The sequence below is a fragment of the Carassius auratus genome, chromosome 18 (assembly GCF_003368295.1).
Source record: "Carassius auratus strain Wakin chromosome 18, ASM336829v1, whole genome shotgun sequence".
Classification (NCBI taxonomy): Eukaryota; Metazoa; Chordata; class Actinopteri; order Cypriniformes; family Cyprinidae; genus Carassius; species Carassius auratus.
In genome coordinates, this window is record NC_039260.1 from 6726058 (window position 1) to 6744032 (window position 17975).

Genomic DNA, 17975 nt, shown 5'->3' on the forward strand with positions numbered 1-17975 from the left:
AGTGCTAAATCTCTTTAAACACCGCCAGTTAAACCGCCAAGGAATGGATCTGTCCAAATGTGATAGAATCTGGCCCAATGAGATAGCGTACTGTCCTGTGTTAACTTAAAAAAAAAAACGTTTGAACATCCTCCATTGCCCGAAATTTATCAAACCGCCGAGATAGTACATCATGTTTACAATGGAAACAAAAGAAAGAGTCCGTTTTTGGAAGATAAGCAGAATTTTAATTCATAAATAAACATTTTTAGCTGGCACATTGAGACACATTTACATACAGACAGCCGTTTCACATTGAATCAGATCCCGCTAATGAAGGAATCAAAACATCATTTATTACAGCAGCTTCCACTCAGTCGCGCTGGAACGCTCTCTTACGTACACACGCTGAGAAGGCAAAGACATGACAGAGGCTGATAGATTCGTCCCGCTTCATTACCCCCAGTCTTTCAGAGTGTAGCATAAGTCTACATCAAAATCAGCAACCGGCTAATCAAACAGAGGCTCAAGCGCTGCTGAAAAGCACTGAGAAAAATAGATTCATTTGGAAGATTATCCTTTTCTTGATTGAAATTAGTGGAGATTTGGAACACCTTAAAAAAATTATGTGAAACCTCATTGTAACATCACCAAGCAGCATGCTGGGTAATCATAGTAAACGTCATAAAAGGATAGTTCACTTAAAATGAATATTCGGTCATCATTTACTCACCCTCATCTCAAACTGTATGTTGTTTTATACATATTTTATGTTGTTTTATAGTTGAATTGTATATATTTAATTGTTTTTACATAGCTATCAGAACCCCAAAACCCTAGCTGCATGCTAAAAACATACAATACAAAGAGTGTCTTGATTTCTTAACAACAAATGCCGTTTCATGAGCAAATGACTCTTAAGAACCAGTTCTTTTTAAATTCAACCTTCAGGTTGGGCGTCAATAGCATCAAATGCCATTGGTTCTCGCATGTAATGACATCAAACCTGTGTGCTACTGCTACATATTCATAAGTGATGTGCAATTTGAGAACAAATAATTATTTAAATGTGAATTTATTCGTAACAAAAAGTTGTATGGCTTCACAGAGTTTAATGGATAAATATGGACTATTTTAATACTTTTAATAATGTTTTATCTATGACATTATGTTGTCATTGTGAACAGCTGCTGGATGAAAAAGCTGCAGGACGATTGTCTGAGGAAGAAAGAAAGTCATACAGGTTTGGAACAACTTGAGGGTTTGTATATGATGCCAAAATTTTCGTTTTGGGGTGAACTATCCCTTTAGAATTAGATTTATTGGATTATTATCTTTCAGAAAGGCAGAGTACAACGGTCCATCTCTGAATAAACAATGAAATATGACTTGCAGGTTTCAGTTGTAGATCCACGTGGGGCTCATTTAAATCTTCATTGTGTTTGTCCACCCTGTGCAGATCAGAGTTATCAAAAATGATAACAATATTCGAGTTCCAGCACAGAGCTAGAGATTTGACTCAGAGTTTGCTGTTCTTCTGAAACTGCGACACCAGTCCCATCACCTGCTCCGAAGCCTTGATGACTTTATTCTGCAGGTAGGCGGCGCTGTTAGTGCTGGTTTCTTGTAAAAAGTAGCGATAATTAACCATTATGCCGCAAGAGTTGGCCATCCCTCGTGGGCTTGTGTCAGCTTGCCAGTTCAGCCTCCACATAGTGGCGCCATTCTGAAGATGGAAGTTGGCCACGGGGTTTAGGGCGTAGCCCCGCCGTTTCTCTCCGTACAGATACCAGGCGCAGAGCCGCATTAGCGCAGGTTCCAGAGCTTGGACAAGGCGGTCGGAGCGGATCCACTCGCTGGTGCTGATGAGCCTGCGCAGGGCCTCCAGAGCTGGGGTACCAGGGACAGCTCCCGTCACATCCTCCACCTCCCTCCACTCCTGCTCAGACAGGAGCTCTATGGCACGGCCCTCCTTCTTGAGCTGTCCGAGAGCCCCTTGTAGCCATAAGGAGAAACCAGGGATGGGAGACAGACTGGAGAACTGGGCCATGTGAGGAAATTCACTCTGCACAGAAAGGTGAACACAGACAGTTAACTCTCAAATGCATATCTATACCAACACAAACAAAAAGTATATATATATATATATATATATATATATATATATATATATATATATATATATATATATATATATATATATATATATATATATATACACACACACACACACACACACACACACACACACACGTCATATAAGTTGTACTGTAAACAATATTTATGTAACCAAATAGTTACAATACAGTAAAACTGAGCACAGTAATATATACAATATAGCTTTAAAATATGTACTTTGAAAAACAGCAAAAAAACATTTCTATTGAGTTGTGATTGAGAGCAGCCTGTTAAATAAATACAATGCAAGGAGTGTCTCTATTCATGGACAAATGAGTCTTTTGAGTTGATTAATGAGCAATGACTCTTTTAATGAATAACTCAAAAACACTCGACCTCATGAATCACAGGTTATGAATCACATACACACATTGCTGACTATTTGTGTGTAAACTGTGATATTTTTATATAAAATATCTATATCCGCTCTCCTTACTCTTCTTTTTCTCTTTATTTTTTTATCCTCCATCCACACTAATTTAAAAACCATGTTGAACAAGTGCACGGTGTCTCTTCCTCGGCCCCCACAAGGACATAGACACGCTCGTTTTCTCTCCCTCTTCTGCCCACATTCAACAAGAAGAAAGCACCGAACAAACCAAACGTGTCAGACTGGCCCCCGGAGGAGCAGAGATTTTAAGTCCTGCACACTTCCCTCTCGCTCTCATTCTGTGCCATGCATCACTCCTTCAGACGGGCAGGAGTGAAGGAAGATTAAGCATGTCCAAGGGTCACTTTTCATTCATCAACTCAATTTACTGTAAAACATCAGTCGGCAGGTTTAAAGCTACAGAGAGCGAGGACGAGAGAGAATGAAGAGTAAGGACAAGAAGAGAGTGAATAGAAGATAGAAAGCAAGTGCAAAAGAGCCCCATGAGGATTCTGCTCTAAAACAAGCAAACCCTCCTTCTCCTAAATCACACTGTGACCTTTCTCCACCTCTTTTTTTCTGTCGATCATCCATCCATCACGCCAATCGTCCCCTTGTGGCATGGTGAGTCACCTTTACTCTTTCTTCAGCAGAAGGATGAGCTCCAGCTCTCACAGGTACTTTATACTTTCTTTCAAACTACATAAACTCAACTAAGATTCTCAAGTTTTATACGCAGCTTTAAATTTCTGACACAGATTTAATACAAAGTTGATAAACTTAGCATGCAAGTAATCACATATGAAACTGTGTGGCTTGTTCTAAAGAAAATGTAAACGTCTATTTATAACAGTAGTAACAAACTTAGTACCTAGAGCAACAATGGTGTTTTACTGGAACATTTTTGTTAGGATCATATGGACATTTTTGGACTAAGATGGAGAGAGAATTTGTTTTGAAGAAAAACAAGTCAGCTGCGTTTGCACACACACTTCAAAAACTAATTCAAATACAAACCCGAAGCATCAACATGCACAATTTGCATGAAATAATATCTATCGAGTGTCCATTTCCACTCAAATGATGCCTTCAATCTCTCATCTGGGAAAATCAGCTCTCTGATAACCGCAGCCCTTCGCCGAGAGCTCTTTACTAGGGTTAACCTCTATTACACAAACAGCCATCCAGCACTTTGTTTCACCAACATTCCCGCTGAAGCAAAACTCATCTGAATCTATAAAGCTGAGTGCCTCTCGTTTCTTTTCCATTTAATTTCGCCTTCATCTAGTAAAGAGGCAGGAGCTCTGTGACATGCCAGGTGTCCCTCCATCTTCGTGTTATTGAGGGTGACAGCTGAAATTTTATTTGTTTTCCTGCTTTTTTCCAGTCTCTTCCTGCTTAGAAATATGCAAAAGTACCATTCCTGGCGCTAGGTGACGCTTTGGGACAAATATATTAATGGTATTGCAGTCCTTAGATTCAATTTCTATTTTGTAAATAGTTAATTACAAAATACCAATGAATTAATTAAACTGTGTATTTGTTTTTTTATGCATATTGAGGGGAAAATGACTTTGATTTTACACACCATGCCATTTCACAAAAGTAAGGGAAAATAGACAAAAATTCTCATATACATAATTCTAATTGATAATACATAGTGAATTTGATATAAATAAAACATTTTTTATTTAAATTTGTGTTAATTTTTTACGTTGATATATATATATATATATATATATATATATATATATATATATATATATATATATATATATATATATATATATATATATATATATACATTTGATTAAAATATAATTTCTATTTAAAATAATGTTATTTCAATTTTTGATGATTCATTTTAATATAAAATATGCAAACACACACACACACATTTCTATAATATGCATCACTTTAACTGTTGAATACTTTAAAATCTCAAAAAGGCTGAAAATCTTGCTCGACTCTACCATATAAACAGCAGACTGTTTTCCTAGCATGTATTATTTATCTACAGGTATTTCACTGCAAAATTTCTTCAAACCGTTCTGATAAATATCACTTTTATGATTCATTTTCTCATTCATTTGCCCACCTGCAGTTCTCGGACCACCCTCTTGATGAGGTAGTTTCCAAGCTCAACCCCCTGCAATCCGGCCTGAGTGGAGGAGATGGAGTAGAAGATGGCTGCATTGATCTTGTTAACATCTTCGTCTGCGTCTAGAGTGGAAAACTCTCTTACAATTCCCTGGGAAAATAAGAGGCACGTGATGAATGAATAAACTCACAAAGGACTCACTGGAGGAGTTTCCAGAATCAGGGACCATAGTGAAGAATTCTGTACATTCTAGGCAAAGTGTGCTGTTTTGGTTTGCTTTTGGTTTCAGTGTGCATCTTTAGCTCCTGTCTTACACCAGTACTGTCTACTTACACATTTTTATGATCCTTTCAGGTAGTGGTTAGAAGTAATGACACAAGGATTCTTTCTCCCTTCATAACCCAATAATTCATTTACACTCTATTTGACCATCAAGCCATAACTTATTCTTTGCAATGAATACCAAATGTGATTTTCATTTGTATTTACCTGGATATTATTTGCTATGTCCTCAGTTAAGGCAACGTGCAACACCACCAGTGGCTCTCCAGGCATGGAGGCATGGGTGAAGGCGTAACATCTCCGGTACGGCCCCACTCTGCGTTTGATATCCGTCCAGTTCCGCACAGGATGGACCGCCTCGTACCTGTAGGATCAAATAATAAAAAAAAGGCTCAACTGGGAAGACGACAAAAAAAAAAGAAATGTTTATTCATACGAGAGAGATCTTACTGGCTGATCTTCTGAAGGATCTCGCATGGGGACTGCCAAGTGATTCTTTCCAGTCGGAGTAAGCCAACAGAGAACCATTCTGACAGAAGACTCTTCAGAGTGCTGTTCAGATCCTAATAACAAGATACACAAACACAAGAAGATCAGAGTTGAATTAAGTGAGAAGTGAACATGCGGTTTCATCACTGGAATGCACGTATAGCAAGAAGTCCTGAATTGGATAAAAAGGATAATTCAGATATCACAGTATTGCAAAGAGGTTATTTACATATATATTTTTAAACGTGAAGCCACAAAACCAGCATGTTTAATCCTACGGGTCAAAGAGAGAGGTTTGCAAATGATCATGCAAAACTAAATAATGTTAAAAAAAAAATTACAATTCATGTGCAATAGCCATCGATTTCCAAGAATCATTCTCAGTACAGCTGCGCTCATAATGGTGCCTAATTATAAAGTGTGCAGCTTCCGTCAAGGGAATTAATATTTCGCAGTCACTTTCACAGATCGTGTACAGCAATCCCGCCAACTCACAGTCGCAGCCTTTTCATCTGTACAGTACAAAACACTTTCCGAGTGGTCTCATTTTCCTCTGCAGCTCTTAGCATCTGTTTATTTGCTCTGGTAGTGTTCTCGTTCTCATTAGAGCGCCATACTAGGACGCTGAAAGATTTCTGTGGTAAACACAGTTCCATTTCATCAAAGTGCTGTTGCTCCCCACATGAGATATGGTTCTGCACTCAGATTTCTTTCATAATGGTGATGAGCAACACAACACGCATACAAATATCTGGATCTAGTCGCCGGTGCACTCGCACAGAGCGGTTTTAAAAATTCTATCCCACAGATGCATGTGCTTAAAAGAATTACGGGCCTGTCAATCAAACGTCCACACCGGCCATCCGTACATGCTTTGGCTTCATCTATAGGTAGCACACGTAAAAATCTGACCTTATTGTAGCGCTTTCAGCCGTGCCTGCAAGCAAAAAGATCTCGAATTACCATTTCCCGGCATGCTTTTGCTTATAAACCCACTCGCTCAGATCAGCATACAGAAATGTGTCGCTAAGTGATGCATTTGTATGTAGAAAATAACCAAGGGGTGTCAGGGTAAAGGTTCCCAATAGCAGCAAAACAATCTAACAAAGTTGAGATTGTAGCGCTGCCTGAAAACAGGATGGCTGTTCAAGGAAAGCAGGCCATCAGGGACTCAACTGGAAATGTAGTCTGCGGCATTTTGCTTTTCTGTCTATCTCAGCTTTACTCGGAGTGCAATCCACAGCCGCTGGCCGCCCCAGCAGTCACCGTTCCACTTAACTTTAAACTCATCAAATCCTCTCTGGGCTGGGAAATTACTTCTAAGCATTTATTCGGTGTTCTACCTTCAAATGCAGGGCAGCCGAAAGCATTTGAAATTCTTCACCCAAAAGAGTTTTGTATTTGCTTACACGGCTGAATTTACTCTAGGGCCAAGCATACATAAGTGGAATCCAACTTTGATATGTGCCATCGCACCGCAGGCCACAACTTTCAAAAGCGCTGCAATGTTTGGGCCGCTTTATTTATTTTCTTATGTGCATAAGGGAAAAGAAGATATCGAACTTGTGCTAAACTATAACTCGCGTCAAGGCAGATGCATAGATCACAAATTATTAATCCAACCAAGGTGCTAGAAAAAACCCTTGCCACGCTGAAATTTAAAAGGCCAGAGAACATTCACTCGGTGGAAATAGAGTGCAGAATCTGCTTTGCACAAAAGGAGCAAGAATGTCAATGACTGGCCTTTTGACATTCTCTGATTTTACTGACTTTGCAGGGGCAAACAGAAGACAATCTGACATTAAAACAATTTTTGCCTGTACATACTGTACATAAAATGAAAGCCTGTGAGCATTTGAGAAATTGTAGCTTTGTAAATTATGCTGTGAAAAAAAAATATACAAAGATGGTTTAAAGATGGAATTGTTCATCCAAATAACAAAAATAAAAAATACAAATTCCTTTAAAATTCACTCAGCCTCTTGCTGTTATAAACCTGTGACTCTCTTTCTTCTGTGAAACATAAAGCTATTTTGAAAGTGAAACAATCAACCTTCATAGTATGAAGAGAAAAAATTAAAATAAAACCCTCATTTTTGAAATTCTCAATTTTGAATCTTAAAAGTTAAAAAACTTTTTTTAATCATAAATAAATACACAAGTGTGTGCTGTCAAACGATTAATCAAAATTAATTGCACCCAAAATAAAAGTTTTTGTTTCAAAATATGTGTGTGTGCACTTTACAAGTATGTGAGTATTTATATATACATAATAAAACAATATACACAGTACACACACATATATTCTGAAAAACAAAAACTATTATTTTGGATTTTATCAATTGCGATTAATCATTTGACAGCATTTGTGTGTGTGTGTGTGTGTGTGTGTGTGTGTTACAGTCCCCATTTCACTTTTACTTATTTATTTATTCCTTAAATTCCCATGACTTTACCATAACATACAAGCTCAAACATGCATACAAATTTAATTTACATTTCCGACTGTCACAATGATAGCACCTGAAAAATGTCCCAGCTAAGTAACTTCCAATAAGCCTTTTTATAAGCCTAGCCATATAGGCCTAGAAAATTGCAACTTTTAATTTTCTGTCAGTCTTATTACACAATGTAACTACGGAAGAGTCAAGTTTTAAAAAGGAATAATATCGAAACTCTTTGGTCATTTTTGAGTGAGAGGCTGTCAGATTCAATAATTTATGCTAAGCTAAACTAAGCTAATCTAAAAGTGCTACCGCCAAACCCGGGGATCGGCTGAATGGATTTGAAAACAGTAAAACACAACTGTTTAACTCTAGGGAAGTTGGAAAATGAGCCTATTTTCAAAAAAAGTGGATTGTTCCTATAATATTTTAGTCACTTTATTTAAACTATATTTTATTTTGTTTAGTTGCATATATATGTAAAAGTCACTCTAAGATGCGTTTATGCAAAACACAGTGTAATCACTTTAAAAATATTACAGCATCAAATGTATATAGATATTGCAAAAGAATTTTGGTACAATCAATGCTACTTCAAAATGACTTTTAAATTTTTAAAAATATTTCAGAGATCAGATCTCTCCTGCTTTATAACATAAACCTCTAATGTAAATCTCAAAACTAATGAACTGAGGAAATGTAAATATTTTAAGGCACCCAGTGTAACTTTCAATCATTAATTCTGGAGAGGACATTTCAGTATAGTTCTCCTAAATTTGCTCTGTGAAAACCACTGCAAGCAGCTTGCTGACTGTCCAATAGAATGCAGACTTCGAGGAGTTCTGCTGGGCACCTGTTTGAGTCCAGAAAGACCATGTCTGTTTATCGATTACATACCAAGAAATGCACCTAGTCGGAGATTTGAACTGACATTTCTTTGGGATCCTGATAATTCTGCTCAAGAGAGTTTGGGATGTGTGATTTAATTTTACTGCAAAGCTCAGCATCTTAGCTGTTCTCTGTCTTGACCAATTATTGTCATTTTAACACATTTTGTTCTTCAGCACTTTGCTAGGAGGTGAGCTAAATCAGTTCAGGTGCTAGTTCACAGTTTATGGTTTTCAGATCCAGTTTCCACTCTCTCTGTCTGTGAAACAGAGGTGTGGTAGTCACTTATAATACTAACACAAGGTGCACAGATGATAAAAGCATTTTTTCCCCTTTACACCAATCTTGAGAAGTTCATGCATCTATCACCTTCATTTCTGAAATGTATGTTTTAATTTAGCATTACATGACTTGCTCACCAATGTTCCTCTGCAGTTTTATCAGAGTCCAAACAGCTGATAAAAACATCACAATAATCCACAAGCAACCCACAGGACTACAGTCCATCAATTAATTTCTTGTGAAGTGTAAAGCTTATGGATTATCGGCTGGTATTTTGGCCAGAACTGACAGTTGAACACCTTTATGATGGATTTGTTTCTCACAAGCACACAGCGTTTCACTTCACAAGGTACTGTTAATTGATGGCCTAAAGTCATGTGGATTACTTCTTGATAATTATGATGTTTTTATCAGGTGTGTGAACTCTCCTTTTGATGGCACCCATTCACTGCAGAGGATGCTAGTTCATGCATTCTTGACCTCTAGACTGGACTGTTGTAATGCACTGCTAGGTGATTGTCCTGCATGCTAAATAAACAAGCTACAGGTAGTCTAAATGCAGCAGCTAGAGTCCTTACCAGGTCAAAAAAATATGATCATATTAACCTAATTTTACAGTCTCTGCACTGGCTAACTATTAAGTTCCGTATCAGTTACAAAATATTATTACTTACCTATAAGGACCTTAATGGTTTAGCTCCTGCATACCTAACTAGTCTTCTTTCACGCTACAATCAATCATGCTGCCTAAACTCTGGACTTTTGGTAGTACCTAGGATAGCAAAGTCCACTAAAGGAGGTAGAGCTTTGTCATATTTGGCTCCCAAACTCTGGAATAGCCTTCCTGTTAATTTTCAGGGTTCAGACACAATCTCTCTGTTTAAATCTAGATTAAAAACACATTTCTTAGGCCAATCATTCAAAAACTGCATCTTCAAATCTTGTACTGCAGTTATATCTGATCTTGGGATGAACAAATCATTTTTGCTTGATTGGAATAGCAGCTATGCTAATTATGTCCGCATTTGTTTCTCTGTTTCAGTCTAACTAGGATTTACACAAGCTTCAGTCTGTATCCAGAACACCTGAGAAGAGATGATGCCAACCCCTCAGAGGACATCCGATGATGCCAACTCTGAAACAACATAGACAACCAAATTTTGCTACAAGTTTGATTGCAACATATAATCATTGCTGTTACCGTACCGTGTTACAGTACAATTCTGCCATATGTACATCAATTTGACATAGTGACCACTGATAAGCTACTACAAAATACATTGTAGAAACTTAATTTTGTGTAAAGCTACATTGCAACGAAAAGCGCTATACAAATGAACTTGAATTTGAATAAAATTTCTCCAAAACTAAAGAAACAGATGTTTTTGATACCATTACTGCAATTAAAAAAAAGAAAAAGAAAAAGAAAAAGATAGATAAAATACACTTGGCAACATCACTTCATTCCAGTCCATAAACAAGTAATATCCTGTACTTTCTAAACACATTTCACAGAAATGTGCGATGTTCACAGGACATTTGTAAAGCATGTCTGAGCATGCAACAGTGACTAATCTTAGCAAAGGGTCAACTGATGGAGAGTTACATTTTCGGTAACCGAAAACGATCTTACACTGCAACTGGCTGCTATTTTAGCATATTAATGACACTGAATCTGATTGGATGGCGGTGTCCCAGACGGTCTCTCTGAAGCATACCTTAGGGATATGGTGTTATGCAATATTATTATGGAGAGCGAGAAGCACGGGGCGCTACTGCTGAGAGCTGAGCTAACACTCACTAACAGGTAAAAAGGCTTTTTAATAAAGTGCAGAATACACGATCATGTGACCAAATTATTGCTTGGCTGAATCTCAGCTTGACATCAGTGGTGCTTTCAGAATGTATTCAGCTTTCACTGATTGTTTCCCACTCTGCAAAGTCAAATTACAACCTTTTAAAGGAAATGTTATTAGGTAATTCTTTATAATGTCCATTCTGTATAGAGTTAATACTATTCTGAATCGCAAACTAACTACCATATTTATCTTATTATTTCTGCAGTATATAAAGCAAATGAAACAGAAGAAATATTACTGTTTTTCCGGACAATTTTTAATTAATTAATGAACACCACTTACATAACTAAACAAGCACATAATAGTGTAAGCTCATGAGGCAACAATAAAACATAATTGTTCTTGCATATGGGCACTGTTTGTAGAAGGACTGATAAAGTATTTTTGTATAATATTTTTATCTTCGAAAAAACTTTTTTTTTTTACAAATGTACATAAAGTTTTTTTCCTCAATCCACCTGTTCAAGTTCAAATTAAATGCTGAGTTTGAAATCTCATTACTAAAACAGCAGATCAGATCATCCCTGCTGCCATGAAGACCAAAGAGCTGCCCATGAAACTCTGAAATAATGTTAGAAAAAAATACCTGGAGTAGGCTATAAAAAGACTGGCAAAACTTCAAACTTTCCAGGTATCACTGTGAAGTCCTTTGTAACAAAATGGGGGGAAAACACTGGAGTTGAGATTGGAATGCCTTCAAAATAAGCATCAGGACAAGGTGCTGTGCAAGTGACCCAGAGGCTGTCTACACCGCTAACATCTCTTTGACTGAAATTGAGGAAACTGCCCAGAGTTCAATGATTTCTTAGCACTTCACAGAGCTAGAGCAACTGAAGCTCACTTTTGAAAAAGACAGATGGTGTCACAACAGAAGTTTGCTAGGCTCCACAAGGCAAGACTGGAAATATTCTGGAGGTTTTTCTTTTTTAGTCTGGTAAGACCTACTTGGCCTGAAAACAACCCAACATACATGAAACCCCATAGATGTAATTCGAAATAGCAAGGCTGTTCATGTCTTAATTTCCTAGTAAATGTTTGCATCTGGAAATTTTTAGACAGAGGTATTTTCAATGTTCTGTCAGCTGAAAGACGGACACCTAGTAGCTGCACAGACTGTATTTCTAGCACTCACAGCCTTATTTTCTTTCTTTAAAATGTAAGTACTGTATGGCATCTGCCCTGACAAATTTCCATATTGTACTAAGTAAGTCCATAATGGCAGTCTCATTCTATGTTGTTGCCATCTACAGATGAGACCAATACAGACAAATCCTTAGGGAGAATTGGTGTCAAGAGTTTTGTTTGTGTGATGTTTCAGCAGAAAAATAAGCCATAGGACATAAAAAATGCCTTGGGAGACATAACAAAAAGGTTTTATTCTGGAATGGCCAAACCAGAGCCTAGACTAGAATCCTAATGAAAAGCTCGTTGTCAGTATGAGCGGGCCCAGACAGACTTCTTTCTGCACTGACTTTGAAAGAAGGTATCTCTGGAATTCTGCTGAACGGAATTCAAACCAGGTAAATGTGTAAAATAGATCTGAAATCATATTCAAATTGACCGAAATAAAACTTGCAATGGAATGCGTTTCATTTTGAGAATGACAAGCATTCTAATTCAGCATGTATAAAAAATGGCTTAAAAATTCTTAAAGCCTTAAGTCTCAAAATAATTAATTAAAAAAAAAAAAAAAAAAAAAATTATCTTGTTTAATAGATGAAAAATAAATTATAGAAGTTTGACCAAATTTAGAGGAGCTATAACAGGAATGAAATGTGAGGCACTTTAGACTTTGTGTGCACTACAGACATGTTTCCATGACGTCATGCCTTATATTAAAATGTCATGCCATAAATTCAAATGTATATTTGGCACCAAAACATTACAAAATATGTCACAGCTGAAGCCTGTGACATACACCAATGTGGGACAAAGGTCGTCTGGCTGCAAACACATCCAGCCATGCGAAATCAGAGACCACCAGGATCTAAAGTAGGGGAAAGGGCGCATCACAAGTTTGCATGCCATGTCATAACCAAAGCCAATGTTGGGAATGCAGCAGTCACTGAAACCATTGGAAAAGTCAGGAGGTCATTCCATGACATCAGCACCTACACAGTGTTCATTACAAATATAATACTGATGTTTCTACAAATATCATATTTTCAATAATCAGTCCATTACTGTACAAAATCAGGAAACCAGAGTTCATCAAGAGTTAGAAGGTTTATGATGGCAAACAGGGTTGGACACTGGGGATGCAACTCTTTTAAATATGCTCACTAAAATACAAACATTTGTTGAATTTATAATTTTTAGCAATAAAAGTAGCAATAAAATAATGTGTATTTACCCTCATATGCGGGCTGTCACTAATTTTTAACTCGATGAGATCCGCCCTGAGGTCCACCAGAAACTTCACTCCGCCCGGAACCTTGCTGATGTGCGTGAGCAGCTGTCGGTAGCGGGGTGTTAGACTGTACCGTAACCTGTCCTCCACCTGCAGGATAGTGGCCGCTTCGCGTCCCTGAGTGTCCAGCAACTTCGCAGCCAGATCCGAAGCCCATCTGTGATCTACCCCGAAATCATAAGACAGCTTCTCGAGAAACTCCAGCTTTTGCTCTTTCTCTAAACTCTTGTAGAAGTGCATGAACTCCATACTGTTGGATTCAGGTGGAGGTGGAGATTTGTCTCTCATCTCATAGGTGGACAATGGGGCCACAGTCTTTCTCAGGATCTCCTCCATGCTGTTGTGCACTGCGATGGAAGTACATAGATACATGTCTCTTAACTCCCACACTCTGAGTCCTTGGACCGTTTTTAACACTGCTCTGTGTCGATAAGACTTTAGCAAAGAGCGCGCGGCTGTACATAAGTGGAAAGATGCCATTGCGCGCCTGACAAATAAGCACCAAAATAAACCTTGTGTTGCAATTCGCATCCACTTCCGGGCTCTCTTAAAGGAACCGCGCACAGTTGTGTCCAATGCATGAAAGGCACGGAACACAGGTGTTCCTACAAACTCAAATGTATGGAGTAAGCTTTTAAAAAAATATTATAAAAATTAATACAGTAATATATTGGGATATTTAAACGGTAGGGAAGGGTAGATGCCTTAGCAAAAGTATTTTAGTAAAAGAAAAAAGGTATACAAAATATTCATGTATGTATAAACAAACAAATTCATTCATTCATTCTATGCAGTCTATCAATGTATGCAATTATATGTAAATTCATACCACTGCATGATTATACAACTAGATATAAGATAACAAGATATAAAAATTAATAGATGTTCTGGTTTCTCTGATGCAATTTTATGTAAAATAGTTTATATTTAATTACTTAATTCCGTTTGCATATCCAGAAAACGTGTAATAGTAAACAATTGTCCTATTGCATTGTCATTAAACAACTGGTGAATATGATGATATCTGTTAGTAAAAGTGAAAGGTTCATATTTTGGTTTTGTGAGTCCCCCAAAAAAGGCTGACATGCATGCAAGGTCAAAAAACACTTTCATTGTCTCATAATAAACATTTATTTTTACCTTATTTACTTAACGACTCCCAAACGATTCGCTCAAAGATTCGTTTTCCCAAACCCCTCCTTTTGTGTGACGCTAATCTGCAGTGATTGATCTGATTTGGTCTCATTTTGACGTCACCATTCATGGAATGCCTGATGCAGCGTTTGTGAGCGAAGTGCTGCTTTGTGTACAGCGTTGACGGGGAAACAGCTAGTGGCAAATTTGCATTTTCATTCAGAACGTGGGATGACAATATGCTCATGTTTCATGATAACATCAATATGAGTGGAATATGAGATAAGAGATCTTAAAATTCATGGGTATCAAATACAATCATCAGAGACCATAACAAATAATGTTTTAAGACATGTATATCTATATTAATAATTATATCATTAAATATAATTGTAATGTTACTGTCAGGAGAAATCCCTCGTCTTCATATTTAACGTTGGTAGGTTAACTGGTGATCAATCGCTGTTGTTTCAGTGGCAGCAGTGTTAGCAAATCAGAAAACAAAGAACACGGCTCTATGCCAAAATAAACCAATGGCGTGGGCTTGAGGCGGGAATATCTTTTTGTCCGACCAATGGGAGTATTTGGGGAAATCTGTTTGGAACGCAATTTTTTAATCAGTTCCATTTTGGTGTGGTTTGTGGTCTAGACGCGTACGTCAGGTTTTATGCTGTCGAGTCAAATAAACTTCAAACGCACATGCAATTTTTAATTAATATTTGTTGGATCAGAAGGTAATTTTGCAATCACCCGGGAAATATAGCATAAACTGGTCTTTAATTAGCAACACCAAAAACTCTCGTCTGTAAGCACGCGGATTGATTACAACCGCACAATATACGGATTTGCAGGTATTACATTAATGTTGATTGATTTTATTCCCATTTCAATTTTAATACAACTGTTTTAGCATTGCTAAAGTAATTAGTGAATTCATTTTGTGAAGTTTATGATCGGATTAAGACGCCCGATTTGCACAAGAGCTCCTTTCATTGAAATATGAATTCTGCAATGAATTCAGTTGAATTGTTGGCATCATCTTTTAGGGATGGCAGAAGAATCTAACTCCCTGAAAGCTGTGGGAAAGGAGTCCAAAGATAATCCAGGCTCAAATGGAGACGCACTTGTGTGAGTAAAGCTGTTAGTGAAATTACAGCGCACTATGCATCACAGATAAATGTTGCACTGCGTGTCCAATCACGTCATATCCTCACCACTTGTCCAAATGTACTGTAGGTAAAATAATCCCTTGATTTTGACTGATTTCAATCCAGTAATTGTGCTTTGCTGGCACGCTCTATTCAAACTCACACATCACCCCTAATGCTTCTGTAAATTCTTTATACGAGTATACAAGTGAGCTAAATATTTGTTGTTCAACTGAGAATAAGCACGATTTAATAGCAACACAAACAACAGCTGCACATTATTATACACAGCGCTGCACTTTGCAGCAGGAAACGCCTTTTGCATTACTGCGAGACAAATTGAGCCTCCCAAACAAATGATGTGCACCAGAAATCGTAAATCTAACCAAGTGTGAAGTGAGTGCCAAAGAGCTTGCATTCATTATTCAGTGAGTTGTACTCCGTCTTCTTTATGAATAAGTTATTTTACTTTGATATCTAATGCATTATATTGGCACACTAACGGCGGGGACATCCATCCGTCTCTGGCGTGTGTAATTAATCTGGTGAAAGACTTGGACACCTGTAAGTGTTGCTGACAGCAGCCTGTTGTGACGAGGCCTTCTGGCAAGCTGTCACACACTCCAGTGAAGGGAGAAGTTTATTTGTAAAGTGCTAATATGGATTCGGAACTCTTCAGCTCTAATGGCCTTTTTATGTAACCCCTCGTCTCATCCATTCCCACCCCTCCTTCTTTTCTCATTTATGTTTGTCTTTTGTCTCATATTCCTCTCATCATCTTTTCTTTTTTTGTTCCACCGCAGAGTAAAGCCCAAGAAAAAGAAAGCAAAGGCCAAAGGCAAGGCGAAGCCTCAGCACGAAGGGACGGAGAAAACACACAGGAAGGTAATTTTTCAATGTCACCATTCATTTTCTTTCGTCATGCCCCTGGGATTCTCTCTTCAATCCGGTTTAATTAAGAAGCCCTGTTAGCTTTGCTTTGAAGGAATATTATGCAGACATATCATTCAAAGACTGCTTCGTACTGTAGGTTACAGAGACCCAAATATAACAAGAACCGACTGCTGCACAGAGCATAACCTAAAAGCATTTAGTCAGCGAGCAGTCAAGTCTGTGATCGGGATGTCAGATTTATAGGTTGTGAAAACCTTGATGTAACAGAATAGACTGTTATGCAGAGCGAAGCAAACAGGGCTGTCTTCCCTCTTCAGGGCGGTTGCACGAAACCGCTCATTATCCGCGAACAGTAGGAATAGTATTTTGCCACTATGCAAGACTGTTATTAAAAGGGTTAGTTCACCCAAAAATGAAAATTGTTATTAATTACTCACCCTCATGTCGGTCCAAACCCATAAGACCTACGTTCATCTTCAGAACACAGTTTAAGATATTTTTGATTTCGTCCGAGAGCTTTCTCTCCCTCCATTGAAAATGCATGTACTGTATACTGTCCATGTCCAGAAAGGTAAGAAGAACATCATCGAAGTAGTCCATGTGACATCAGAGGGTCAGTTAGAATTTTTTGAAGCATCGAAAATACATTTTGGTCCAAAAATAACAAAAATTATGACTTTATTCAGCATTGTCTTCTCTTCCGGGTCTGTTGTGAGCGCGTTCACAACACTGCAGTGACGCTGCTGACGTATGATGCTGCTGACATGTTCTCTTTGTTATTGGGCGCGTCAGAAAACGCATCAGCAGTGTCATACGTCAACAGAAGACAATGCTGAATAAAGTCCTAATTTTTGTTATTTTTAGACCAAAATGGATTCTCAATGTTTCAACAAATTCTAACTGACCCTCTGATGTCACATGGACTACTTTGATGATGTTTTTATTACCTTTCTGTACATGGACAGTATACTGTACATACATTTTCAATGGAGGGACAGAAAGCTAAATCTAAAATATCTTAAACTGTGTTCTGAAGTTGAACGGAGGTCTTACGGGTTTGGAACGACATGAGGGTGAGTCATTTGACATAAATTTCATTTTTGGGTGAACTAACCCTTTAATGCAACCTACGTCCAGCCATGCTGATATTTTTGTAGAGGAATATGATTCTCCTTGACAGCTCTGGGCTCCGGTTTGGCCTCAAGTGATCTGGATGGCTTTCCTTGATAGCAGGTTGTAAGCCATTTATTAGACTGGGCTTCCCTGTGGTGCGTCAAACCCACAAATAGCCCTTCTTTCCCCCTGCACCTTACATTAGCATAATGCGGCTTCTTGAGCTTCTTCATCTCTTTGATATTTCCATGTATTGCCTCTTCTTTATTTAATACCTGCCACCGTAATAAAGTGTTTTACGAGTACTTGCACAGTGGAACAAGATCCTTGTCAAGTCGGTATGTAGGTTGCTTCGGACTTATTTTTGATTTTTTTTTGTTAAATGCTGTCTTTTGTACTATTTA

General features: G+C 37.9%; 2 protein-coding genes across 3 annotated transcripts in view; one reads left to right on the forward strand and one right to left on the reverse strand.

The window, feature by feature from the left end:
- Positions 1 to 204: 204 nt before the first annotated feature.
- On the reverse strand, positions 205 to 13805 carry LOC113118243 (malonyl-CoA decarboxylase, mitochondrial-like). The gene is made up of 5 exons (XM_026287283.1): positions 13226 to 13805; positions 5361 to 5473; positions 5118 to 5274; positions 4626 to 4778; positions 205 to 2044 (listed from the first exon to the last, which is right to left on the reverse strand). The coding sequence occupies exons 1-5, from the start codon at positions 13760 to 13762 to the stop codon at positions 1499 to 1501; spliced, it is 1506 nt and encodes a 501-aa protein (XP_026143068.1). The 5' UTR covers positions 13763 to 13805; the 3' UTR covers positions 205 to 1498.
- A 1187-nt stretch (positions 13806 to 14992) lies between these two features.
- Positions 14993 to 17975, forward strand: part of zgc:173742 (DNA topoisomerase I, mitochondrial) — a 31071-nt gene continuing 28088 nt past the window's right edge. Inside the window, exons 1-3 of one of the 2 annotated variants that reach the window (XM_026287284.1) lie at positions 14993 to 15267; positions 15463 to 15544; positions 16368 to 16449. In XM_026287284.1, coding sequence (XP_026143069.1) covers positions 15465 to 15544; positions 16368 to 16449 — 162 coding nt within the window. In that variant the 5' untranslated portion in view covers positions 14993 to 15267; positions 15463 to 15464. The remainder of the gene's footprint in view (positions 15268 to 15462; positions 15545 to 16367; positions 16450 to 17975) is intronic. The other variant, XM_026287285.1, reaches the window with a different exon arrangement.

What these genes read in the sequence shown, in the direction of transcription:
- LOC113118243 (XM_026287283.1), bottom strand. Translation starts at nt 13,762, where the DNA reads ATGGCATCTTTCCACTTATGTACAGCCGCGCGCTCTTTGCTAAAGTCT. An exon ending in GTGACAGCCCGCATATGAGG is followed by an intron (nt 5,474 to 13,225) that starts GTAAATACACAT and finishes TCTTGTTATTAG; the next exon opens with GATCTGAACAGCACTCTGAA. An exon ending in ATCCTTCAGAAGATCAGCCA is followed by an intron (nt 5,275 to 5,360) that starts GTAAGATCTCTC and finishes TTGATCCTACAG; the next exon opens with GTACGAGGCGGTCCATCCTG.